This window comes from Rhipicephalus microplus, chromosome 8 (assembly GCF_043290135.1).
Source record: "Rhipicephalus microplus isolate Deutch F79 chromosome 8, USDA_Rmic, whole genome shotgun sequence".
Taxonomy (NCBI): domain Eukaryota; kingdom Metazoa; phylum Arthropoda; class Arachnida; order Ixodida; family Ixodidae; genus Rhipicephalus; species Rhipicephalus microplus.
This window is the reverse complement of record NC_134707.1, coordinates 16,202,433-16,214,522: the sequence shown is the minus strand read 5'-3', so window position 1 is coordinate 16,214,522 and position 12,090 is coordinate 16,202,433. Positions and strand designations below refer to the sequence as shown.

Below are 12,090 nucleotides of genomic sequence, written 5' to 3'. Positions count from 1 at the left end.
TTGGCAGCGCTATGAAGCTGTCCAATTTTTAAAAATTATTTTCCTCTCTACGTCTCTGCTAAAAACTCCCGTTGGAAATCCGGAAATTTTCCATGCGCACGGTCCCAGCCGGGTTTTCCAAATCATTATCGATGGTCCGTCCCCCTTGGCAATGAGAATCGCTCACGAAGTAAGCCCTCCGGGATCAACGACAGACGGGCAGCCTGGCAACGCCAGATTGATTATTTCGGGGACGCTACCATCAGAGCGAGACAGCTTTCAACCTTCGCGTTTTTTTTTTTGCGACGTTATCGCAGAGTAGCACGCCATACGTGTTCTATAGATCCCGAAGCCCATGCATTTGGCAGCCTGTACCCTTAGGACGTGCACAGGACGCCCCGCAACATGTGGCTTCGAAAGCCCAACGTGGACCGTTTAGTTCTCTTTGAAAACTTTCGTTCGTGGTAGATCTCTTATTGCGTCAGCGAATGAAAAATGCAGTGAATTTCCAATGCTGGTGCGCAATGCTGCTTAGCAACTAGCGTGAAAGTGTTATCTTTTAATGGTATTTATTTGAGGTGTTTCGTGGAGTGAAGTATCGGATACACTTTATTACCTAACAATGACAACTACGATGGGATGCATTAGAATGCCCACGACGCAAACATCGTTTGAAACGTTTTCATAATATCGGTATAATTCAAAAGCTGGCATGGACAGGCATTTATACATAAAATTTAATGAAAACCAATTGCACAGAATTAATGACGAGCCTAAAGTATTGCTAATCCTGTGCAGTACACCCTAACCGATAGCTTGTGCTTTCTTCTCTGAACAGTGCGTGACTCGAATTGATTAAATTATTAGGTTTAAATAAATCACGTAACAAAAACATATTGCACTGCTGAAATACTTCTCGCGCTAGGGTTACTGATCACTCGAGCTGCTCTTTGTGATCACTGAAGTATGCATGTGTTCTTGTAATTGATAGTTTATATTCATTGTTGGTAGAATTGTCGCTTAATTTATAATTGAACTTTATTTAGATTACTTTATTTACACTTTATTTTTAGATTAATCATCCACTTGTATACGTGATATGTATCTATAAATATTGTTTTTAAGCTTCTGGTGCTTGATATCTCACAGTATACTTTGACATCCACTCCTTTAATGCTATGAGGCGCTGTTGGTATTACACAAATCAATAATTAAGTAAATAAATAAATAAATAAATAAATAATAAATAAGTAAACAAATAAATTAGAAGTTATTTGATTTAGTCATGCGGGAGGTTAATAGTACACGAGTAATTTTGTTATACCGTTGTCGTCTCACCGTGCTGCGGTTACATGTATAAGTACGGGTAAACTCCCTGCAAAAAGTAGAAGTTGTTTTTTGTACAACCTGCATATAACCCGAACTGGCCAAAATTACCTACGTAATGTCTAATTAAGCGCCATACGGGCTCTTGTGTGCCTACGTTTGTCCTGTTGTTTTTTTTAATTTCGCACTACAAGAAAACTTGCTGAAGATGCATGGTGGCTTGTTCTTGGGCCAGTTGATGCTTGCTAAAATTCATAATGTAGCGAAAAAAAAAAGATTGCTCTGCTCATTGCAAAGTCTGCGCATGTTCCGCAAGGTTTCATGATGTCGAGATACTGGAAAGGAGTAAAGATAGAATAGCACGTGAACTTTTAGAAAGTTTCTTTATAAACAAGTATGGTAGCAATTGCGTTAGTTAGATGTCTGTTGTGTTGTTTACCTCGGAGCATACAGTTTTTATGTCGTGATGTTTATTTGTAATCTTTGCCTAGCACCTCCTGTAGCCTGCTGGATGTAACCCTCGTGCCTGAGTGGTCGGGACATATAGAATATCCTTCCATTACACTGCGGAATAACTTGCCAGAGAACATAGTGTCATTGTCCTTTCTTGAAACATTCCACCACCGATTTATTGCGCACTTCCTCTGAAGTAAATAATTGTCCATTAGAGTACAATCTGTGTGTATGTGCGTATATATGTATGTATGCGTATATGTGTATATCTATATTCATGTATGTATATGTATATGTAAATATGTACATATAGTGTATCATGATCATGTATGTATTCACTATGTATTATGCAATATAAACGTGTTATGCATGAAGTATTCAATTTTTTGTGTCGTTTCCTGGTGGTGTTTGATGCCTTTGTATTTTTTGTTCGTTGATGTTATTTGAGAGCCCCCCATACACGATTCCCAACAGACCTGTAAAAAATTTAATATAAATAAATTAATATATCATGTCTGCCTTCAACTTTTCATGAAAGTTGTTGGTAGTGCTAGTGGTGTAGGGCCCCGCCGCGGTGGTCTAGTGGCTGAGGTACTCGGCTGCTGACCAAAAGGTCGCGGGATCGAATCTCGGCTGCGGCGGCTGCATTTTCGATAGATGTGAAAATGCTGTAGGCCCTTGCGCTCAGATTTGGGTGCACGTTAAAGAACCCCAGGTGATCGAAATTTCCGGAGCCCTCCACTACGGCGGCTCTCATAATCATATGTTGGTTTTAGGACGTTAAACCCCACATATCAATCATTGTTGTGTGCGTTTCTGTGTGTTCGTCGTGTCATTTTTTGTGCTACAATATGAATTTTAGTTTGCTGAAGATGTGTTACCACGAAGTCCGAATCACATTCCTCGCATAGTTCACCACCGGACAATATTGTGTATCTATATTATAACAATGTCATATTACAGTGACATACTACTGCAACACCTAAAATTACTACAACAAAGCTCATGTACATTGCTATGCCTTTCCAGGACTTCATTAGAGTGTTATAATGTGTGAAAATTCATATTAGGGACAAGATCCTCCTAAAGCATTTTTTTGTGGAGTTCATTACGCAATTGGGTCGGTTGGCTTCCACATTATTATTTCTGAGTTACTTTTTGTGCTCTACAAAGCCCACTTTTGGTTAAGTAAAACAGAGTAAATGATAATGGTCGGGTTTTAAGGTCCCAAGCCACGATTTCATGATGAGAGGCACCGCAGTGGAGGGCTTCAGAATTTTTCCGATGCTGTGGTTCTTTGACGCGAACCTAATCTAAACACATGAGCCTCAAGCAATTTTGCCTTCACTGAAAATGCGGCAGCCAAGGTAGGTATCCGTTCCCGCGACCTGCGGTTTGGTGTTCGAGTGCCACAGCCACAGCGCACCAGCACTCTGTGGTGGGTGCGCAAAACACAGCGGCGACCCGATTCAGCCCACACTCCTGGAATCCATTCACCGATCCGCTCGTCAATGCCGTCACAGGGCATGCGGCGGTGTTTCAAGTGCGTGGCACGGTCGTATGCTGTCATCGTTTTATGCTGTCGTGTAGTGGGGCGTAACGCGGGCAAAACTACGTAGATGTGGATGTAAATCCTAAACTTGTGGCTCACACACACCATGGCGGATTGGCCAAGAATTGATTGTGTAGCTTAACAAATATATATATATATATATATATATATATATATATATATATATATATATATATATATATATTTAAACACTGGTCAAAGAAAGGATAATATAAATATTGGTTTTTTGTAAATTAGCGCAGTCAGTGCAGTGCACGCTCGTATTAAAGAGAAATCTTTTTACTCTTGTTTTTAGAACGTGTTGATAATGATATAGATAAAAAGAGACAAAGGAAAAAAAGAACAGAGAAAAACTGGAAAAAAAGAAGAAAAGAAGAGAGAGAGTAGTAAAGAAAGAGAATACCGAAGAGATACAATGTAGGCCTTCCGGCACCACGTTTACTTCAGGATTGGTACCCCTAGTGCAGCCCTGCCGTGGTGGTCTAGTGGCTAAGGTACTCGGCTGCTGACCCGAAGGTCGCGGGATCGAATCTCGGCTGCGGTGGCTGCATTTCCGATGGAGGCGGAAATGTTGTAGGCCCATGTGCTCAGATTTGGGTGCACGTTAAAGAACCCCCGGTGGTCGAAATTTCCGGAGTTCTGCACTACGGCGTCTCTCATAATCATATGGTGGTTTTGGAACGTTAAACCACACATATCTATCTATGTACCCCTAGTGCAGGTATAGGTTGCCTTAATTTCTTTTGATATTGAGCTGACCTTGACGACATGTCAGTGACGCCTTCGAAAGGGAAGGACGTGCCCCCACGTGCTGTCCTTTAGCATCATTTCATGTTTGACAGGAAAGGAGAGGAGTGGCGTCGGAAACACGCCAGACAGCTCCGAGGTAGGGAAGTTGGGCGACCGGCTTCAAAGAAGGAAAGGGGTTATCGTCGTCGTTTCAAAAATAGATGCAGCTTTTGCAATAAAAAAAAAGAGAGGGGGAGGAAGAAGGCTGTTTCTACCTTTCGCACGGTTTTAACACTTCAAAAATGCTTTGAAAATTGGGCAAGTCAAGAGTAAACATAAAAAAGTGCCGCCATATCTACGAAGTGAATGATGATGAGTGGGTGAAGCTCCGGAGGTAAACCTGGTAAACCTGGTAAACCATGAATCCTCCGTACATTTTGCCCACTCGATTTTATTACAACGTTCCCACTAGCGTACGTTGCCGCACTAAATCGAACGATTGCCTTCCATCAATGACACGCGCCATATGTGACATCATTCCTATTTTATAACATCTCGCATCTTTCGTCATCAGCTACAAGTACCGCCATCTAGTGAACACTGCAAGAACTAAACGAGAGGTGGCTACATACTGGGGACGGTACCGCCATCTAGTGAACACTGCAAGAACTAAACGAAACGAGAAGTAGCTACATACTGGGGACGGTACCGCCATCTAGTGAACACTGCAAGAACTAAACGAGAAGTGGCTACATACAGGGGACGCACAGCCCACGCCTTAAGGAGCTTCGCTCCTAAAATTGGGGGACCCTTAAGCTTCGCCTTTAAGAGCTGAACGCGATAGTGAAACTCGTCCCTAGTGCGCCCTTGAACCGCCAAGTGCATATACTTATAAATATGTTTTGTCTCTCTCTCTCTCTCTCTCTCACACACACACACACACACACACACACACACACACACACACACACACACACACACACACACACACACAGCACAGCACAGCACAGCACAGGCGCTGTGTGTCGTGTTCTATATTACTATTTTATTTTCCTAGTTTTCGGTGATGTCGAGAAATTCGGTGAATCAAGGACTGCGAGGCACGTAAGCACAAAGGAAGAAGATAAATAATAGACAGGCTCCAGCGATATACCTCACGTTCTATTTCTATGCCGGCATCGTAGTCTTTAGTGATGCCTTTAGTGACAAGGACGAGACAGAAAGTGAGGCACGTAAGCACAAATGCAAAGACTAAAAATAAAAGAAAGCCCGACAGGAAATGAAGCACCACGCAGCTGGGATGTGCCTTGTGTTCTATTCTATTTGTATGCCGGTATTCTACTGCACAGTGGTGCCTAAAACTCTCAAGGCTAATACTAAATAATCAGCAAGTGAGGCATGTAAGCATAAATAAAGAAGTACATGAAAATAAGACGAAGCACCAGCGCTGTGCCTCGTGTTCTATTCTATTTCTATGCATTCTTTCCAGCGATGTCTAGAACCCTTGAAATGAGTACGAAACAGTGAGCAAGTGAGACACGTGAGCACAGAGAACTAAGACTAAGAAGAGACAGCCAGGCAGATATGCAGTGCCAGCAGTAACAGCCATGATTTGGATCGTGGGTAGCCACATCGTTCACGCCAGAATGCCACAGCGCGCACGCAAATGCGGGAGGCAAGGAGAAAACAAGCCAACGCGCAAGGCAATACTAGCCAAGCCAGTGGTCGCTAAAGGCGAGCGGTGCGGTGCGTACGTGCGTAACTACTGGAGGAACGTGCCAACGGGCCAAGATACGAACTAAGGGGAGAGTGATGCTGGAAAAGGGGGATGCGGGATATGGTGTGCGGGTTGTTGGGTGTAGGGGGTGGGTGGGGAGGTGTGAAGGAATAAAGAAAGGCGTTTGGAGAGGGGCTTACTTGGCTCGGGAGGCTGTTTCTCGATCGAATTGGTGGCGCGGCGGACTTCGCGGTTCAGAGCGAAGTCCGCCCCGAAGTGCGCTCGGCAGAATTCGAAGGGGTCCGTCTCGGCGGATGCGCCGCTTGGGACGGTCTCCTCACCTGCCGGGAGGGGAGGGTGGGAGACCCAGACAGCTCAGCGCCGGTTTTTTGTCTACCGTGCTTGCTACACGAATGATGGAAACATCACTAGAGTAAGCTTTACTGGATTACTAGTATAATTTGAGATAATATAGGCTGATGATGACCTATTTTACGATGTCACAACCTTACGTCGGGGAACTTACTCATGAGTCGACTTACTCCAACTTACTCAGGCTCAGAATAATTAAGCTGTGATTCTGAGTCAGAGTCAGTCTGGGTGACTAAAATTTTGTTGAGTTTGAGCCCGAGTGAGTGCGGTTAAAAACATTTTATGAGTGTGAGACTAAGTGTGTGCGGCTCAGGAAACGTTTGATGAGTCTTGAGTTCCTGTGAGTCCAAAGCGCAAGATATACTTGTTGATCGAGTCTGAGCAACACTTTTTTTTTACCGTCTTATGGCCTTATGGTGAGTAGGGGCTCGTGAACCTCAGGGTGTCCGTAGAACCCATTTCCCAACCAAGGTATCCCTTTTTGAGTCGCGCAATGTCACTTAACAGTGGTACCTTCTGATTTTCGTTATGTTCACTGTTTAACATTTACGATTGCGGGCGAACTGACTTATGTGCCCCATCCTCTGTGAGATAGTTGTAAGGTCTTTGTGGCAGTTTTCTACGACATAAGCACGTGAGCACACTTTTACTAGGCTTGCATATTTGAAGAGCAAATATAGATAGGAACAGATTGAATGTAGTTGCAGACTGCGCAGCTTATCGATTACCTGTTGATATGGAATTGGCATGGATTATTAGTTTGACCATTCTTTACCAGGGAAAAACAAGGAACTCCTATTTTACGCTGCATATTGTGTTAATTCATGACCACCCATTTCTTTTCTGTCACTGCTGGGCGTCTACCATCCTTTCTCCAGTTCACGAGGAGTCCCAGAAACGTTCCTAGGCGTACAATAGTGAGGAAACATTCATTTAGCAGCTCAAGAGAATCACACTCATGTCTCTTATGTAAAATAGTCTACGAAATGAAGGTTTTTGAAGATCGCTTTCATAAAATTGTTCCCGTTTGTTCGTTATTTGGCCAAAAAAAGTTTATAGAGCTTTAACGAATTCTTAGATGCCATACACAGACGCCTGAGAGCCGGAGATGTTTCTGGCATTTGAAAAATATTGTATTGAAATGCTGGGACCATTAGTAATACCAGCGTGCGGCTGTATCCAGCGCTAAATCGATAAACAACGTCACGTCTCTGAGACGTGTAACCTTGACCTTACCAAGCCATGTCTCCTTCGCTGGAAGATCCGGAATGTTCAAAGGATATATGAATCTCACGGCCTACAACACGACGTATTCAATATGAGAGCGTCACATTGCGTACGGTGTTCTATTCGTCTAGACAGATGCACTTTCCCTTTAAATGAGCCTTTGAAGTCACTAGGGAATTGGTATAAGAGATGGGAAAAATATATCAGCTACGGAGATATTTTGTGTGAAACGATTCACCAAGAATGGGTTCGCAGAAAAGATGCAGCACAAAGACCTCTAACGTGCGAGTGGGGTGACATTATGTAGAGTTTCACGGATGGCGTGGAGAAACAATCACCCAGTTTCGAAGCTAAAAAAAAGAGTGAAACCATAAGAAATTAAACTACGCACTAGCTGTGGGTGGATAAGAATGACTTTCTCCGACACATTTATGCACTGTTTTGAAGTGGGGACATCGCCTTGCAGTTAGGATCTATATTCAAACGCTAAAAGTAGCGCAAGCCTTTACGTCAATGCTATATGAGCATTACCCACGCCGAAAGATGTGCACGTTCCTTGTTGATGTAATAAATGTTCTAGAAAATTGAAATTGCTCCAGCCACAGTTCAAAACGAGCCCGACGTTTCGGGACCGACTCGGTCCCTTCCTCAGGGGGTCACCCCCTGAGGAAGGGACCGAGTCGGTCCCGAAACGTCAGGCTCTTTTTGAACTGTGGCTGGAGCAATTTCAATTTTCTAAACTTTTCTACCCAGCCAGACAGATTGCTGTCGAAATGTTTACGTTTAATAAATGTTCTGCATTATAACAGGCAGTTCAGCGTTGTAATGTATGTATGTATGTATGTGTGTATGTATGTGTGTATGTATGTATGTATGTATGTATGTATGTATGTATGTATGTATGTATGTATGTATGTATGTATGTATGTATGTATGTATGTATGTATGTATGTATGTATGTATGTATGTATGTATGTATGTATGTATGTATGTATGTATGTATGTATGTATGTATGTATGTATGTATGTATGTATGTATGTATGTATGTATGTATGTATGTATGTACGTATGTATGTATGTATGTGTGTATGTATGTATGTATGTATGTATGTATGTATGTATGTATGTATGTATGTATGTATGTATGTATGTATGTATGTATGTATGTATGTATGTATGTATGTATGTATGTATGTATGTATGTATGTAGGTAGGTAGGTAGGTAGGTATGTATGTAGGTATGTATTATACCACAAGGGCTTTCACATTACAGAGGGGATCTATCTATCTATCTATCTATCTATCTATCTATCTATCTATCTATCTATCTATCTATCTATCTATCTATCTATCTATCTATCTATCTATCTATCTATCTATCTATCTATCTATCTATCTATCTATCTATCTATCTATCTATCTATCTATCTATCTATCTATCTATCTATCTATCTATCTATCTATCTATCTATCTATCTATCTATCTATCTATCTATCTATCTATCTATCTATCTATCTATCTATCTATCTATCTATCTATCTATCTATCTATCTATCTATCTATCTATCTATCTATCTATCTATCTATCTATCTATCTATCTATCTATCTATCTATCTATCTATCTATCTTGATCATATACCTAAATAGAGTGCGTTTACTTAAATACATTGCTTTACCCGGATATGTGATATTTTATGAGGAATGTATTGACTTTTTATGTAATGGTAAAACGACGACAGCTTCAAAATGCGGTCAGTTGTATTACAAGTCCTAACAAGTAAAACATCCTATGTATACTCTCTAGCTGTAAATTCATCACAACGTCTCTGTGTATTTGACGCTTTGGTTACTATGATGTCCTGAGTATTTTAGGCTACGGGGTTTTAATATCACGTGCTTTTTTTATGCCCGTTACAGTGCACTATACGTTCCATTTTTTAAAAGCACTGCGATATCTCTGTGTGTTTGTTGTACTCTAATATTCCCGAGGAAGGCAGATGTACTTGCTTTTCGAATTACTACTGTAAGTGATGGTGTCCTTTATTTTATAGCAAAAGCGGTTATGAGATCACAATATGGGTCACGCGTGGCGCCACCATTTTCCGCCGCCACTGCCTATAACCGATCTCGCATGAAATAAACAAATTTCAGTTAAGAACAAGAAGAACACGGTGGTATTCAAACCCGGATCCACTGCGTGCAAGCCCAGTATTCTACCTATGGTGCTTGGGACTGGTTGGCACACTTACCTTAGGCAGGCATTAGGTCGGGAAAGGAATCGCGTTAATATGAGCAATAAGGCGTTTTAGAACAGCAAAGGAACTATAGGCGTCACACAATGCGAATCGCGTAACGAGTGGGTTGTCGAATACTCCAACCCATTACAAAAGCTTGTTCTTCATCACCTATTAACTGCGGCACATACCCACCTCAGGCGAAATTCTTCATCGTCGTCAGCCACTGCATGAAAAAAAAACTTCGAACGAGATTCGTTGTAAAACTCTTCTTTGAAGAATGACGAAGGATGGCACAGGGATTGCTTGTCTATTTCAAAATGATTATTGGCGTGTGGGTACCCTAGAAGTGTGCTTGCAGCAGCTACCTAAAGATTATTAAAAAGGCACCTAAAGGGCACTCTTCGAGCTTTCGCTATGATAGTGATGCGCGTTCAGCGCAGGCCTGGTGGTTTTTTTTTCCTATTTTGCAGCTATGAAATAATTGAAATATTCAATTATAGGCAAAGTAATGTCATGCTGTTTCCAGCTTTGCTGTTCAACTAGAACGCGTCGATAGCGGCTGTTGCAGTATAATAGTTTAGAGTTCATAATTATGATAAGAAGAAATTGGAAATTTCTTAGACTGATGTTTTAGGACACAAGACGGCCGTAAATTTTGGGAAGAAGGCTCGTAGAGTAATATTTTTTTTCTCAGTAAACCTATTGATCCTTTCCCAGCCTTGTAATTGACATTCAAGCCCTAATGGAGATTCGCATTGCCCCCAAGACTGGTAGCATTGCAAGATTTTTGCGCCCTTGTTTGCTTTTGCATGACCTCCGTGATCAGACCACTTACGGCGAAGCGATGATGTGATAAGATCATGACACCGCGTTACGTGATGACGTTATAGCGAAGTCGCAAAATCTTGGTTATCTGCGATCTGACAATGACCTGGTAAGGTGACATCATCACGCGATGGTCAAGTTTTGTGTCCCTCGTGTTGACGCTGTCGAATAGGGACGATACCGGACGCGGCCGACCCCTAAAGGTGAATTTGCGCATGGGATGAGGCCTCTAACAGTTTTGTCTTAATAATGCAGCCTCGTACTATGGTGGTGCCGAGTCGGAACGAAGGGCGGCGCTGAGCGGCATGCTTTGTTTCCTTGTTTTCCTTCCTTCTTTCTCTCTTCCGTTTCTTCTCTTCATCTCTGTTTTTTCTGAAGCTCTTTTGTTTGTGTGTTTCTTTACTTCGTTCTTCTTCTGTTTATCTATTCCTTTCCCTTTTCTTCTACTTGTTTCTTTCCTAATTTTCGCTTCCAATTTTTTATTTCTCTCTATCCTTTTCACTTTATCTTCTTACTTTTTCTGGAAGTTTTCCTTTCTCTTTATTCTCTTTTTTTTCGAAATTCGTTATCTATCACATCCGAGTTGTTGCATGCCGCACTGTACTAATCGGCGGCGCACGTGCTTGGGAAGTGAAGCAGAATTAGAATGAAGATTTTCATCAATCTAATACAAACAGCTCCGAAGTTGAAACACAAAACTTACGCACTGCCCGATGCCCCACCGCGCACTCCGTAATAATAACTTGTAGCACATAACATCCCCCCCCCCCCAAAAAAAAACTTGATATGATTACGAAAGACGCCGCGTAAAGGAGTGCTCCTACCATTTCGACAATCTGGTGTTGTTTAACGTGCACTCACATTGCACAGTATACGGGCGTCTATACCAATTCGCCTTCGCCGAAACGAGACCACCTCGGCCGGGATCGAAACCACGTCCTCCGGGCAAGAAGACGAGTAACAGAATGGAAAGTTGGGCGAGTTGGTGTATATTCATATTAAAAGAAAAGCGGCGCACAAAAAAAACGGAGACAAAGAAGAGAACCACACACAGCGCTGCACTCACAACTGAAAGTTTAAGCCGAGTACCCTAACCGCTACACCACAGCGGCAGACTTCTGCGCACTACACCAGTGGTAGAGGTTGACAGAAATGTAACACGAAGCCAAAGATCAAAGGAAGACCCCGCACCATCTCGCTGAAACTGACGACGAAGAAAAAAGTTTTTTTCTCCTTGGAAACTTGAGTCAGAGACGCGTAGTGGATTGAGAGCCTTTGATGCTGGCACGCTCCTTGAACCGCGATGCTCTAGTTTAGCAATCACGTCTACGCCGCCAACTTGGCGACGACAGCGCCTTTCGCGCGTCGTGGTCAACAACAAACAGGACCGCACTGGGAAGTGAGATTTGGCGTAAATGTCAACGTTTATTTTTGTTTGTTGCTGTTTTCTTCGCGGCAGACCCCGAGCTTCAGCGACCAGGCAGGCGTGTATGTTAGAGTGAAAGAAATTTAAATGATTTTTGAAGTGTACGTCCCATGGGGAGCAAGCAGAAAGTGCATATGTCTGGTGAACAAAATAAAACGTTCAGAAAACGGGGGAGGGGCATGTAAAATGGGGCTGTAAATGGTGACGTGTAATTTGTCTCAAT

General features: G+C 42.4%; 1 protein-coding gene across 3 annotated transcripts in view; it reads right to left on the bottom strand.

Annotated features, from left to right (window-relative positions):
• Positions 1–12,090, bottom strand: part of LOC119164181 (xibalbin-1) — a 181,580-nt gene that overhangs the window by 33,245 nt on the left and 136,245 nt on the right. For all 3 annotated transcript variants that reach the window (XM_075871173.1, XM_075871172.1, XM_075871174.1), the window contains exon 3: positions 5,978–6,118. In XM_075871173.1, coding sequence (XP_075727288.1) covers positions 5,978–6,118 — 141 coding nt within the window. The remainder of the gene's footprint in view (positions 1–5,977; positions 6,119–12,090) is intronic.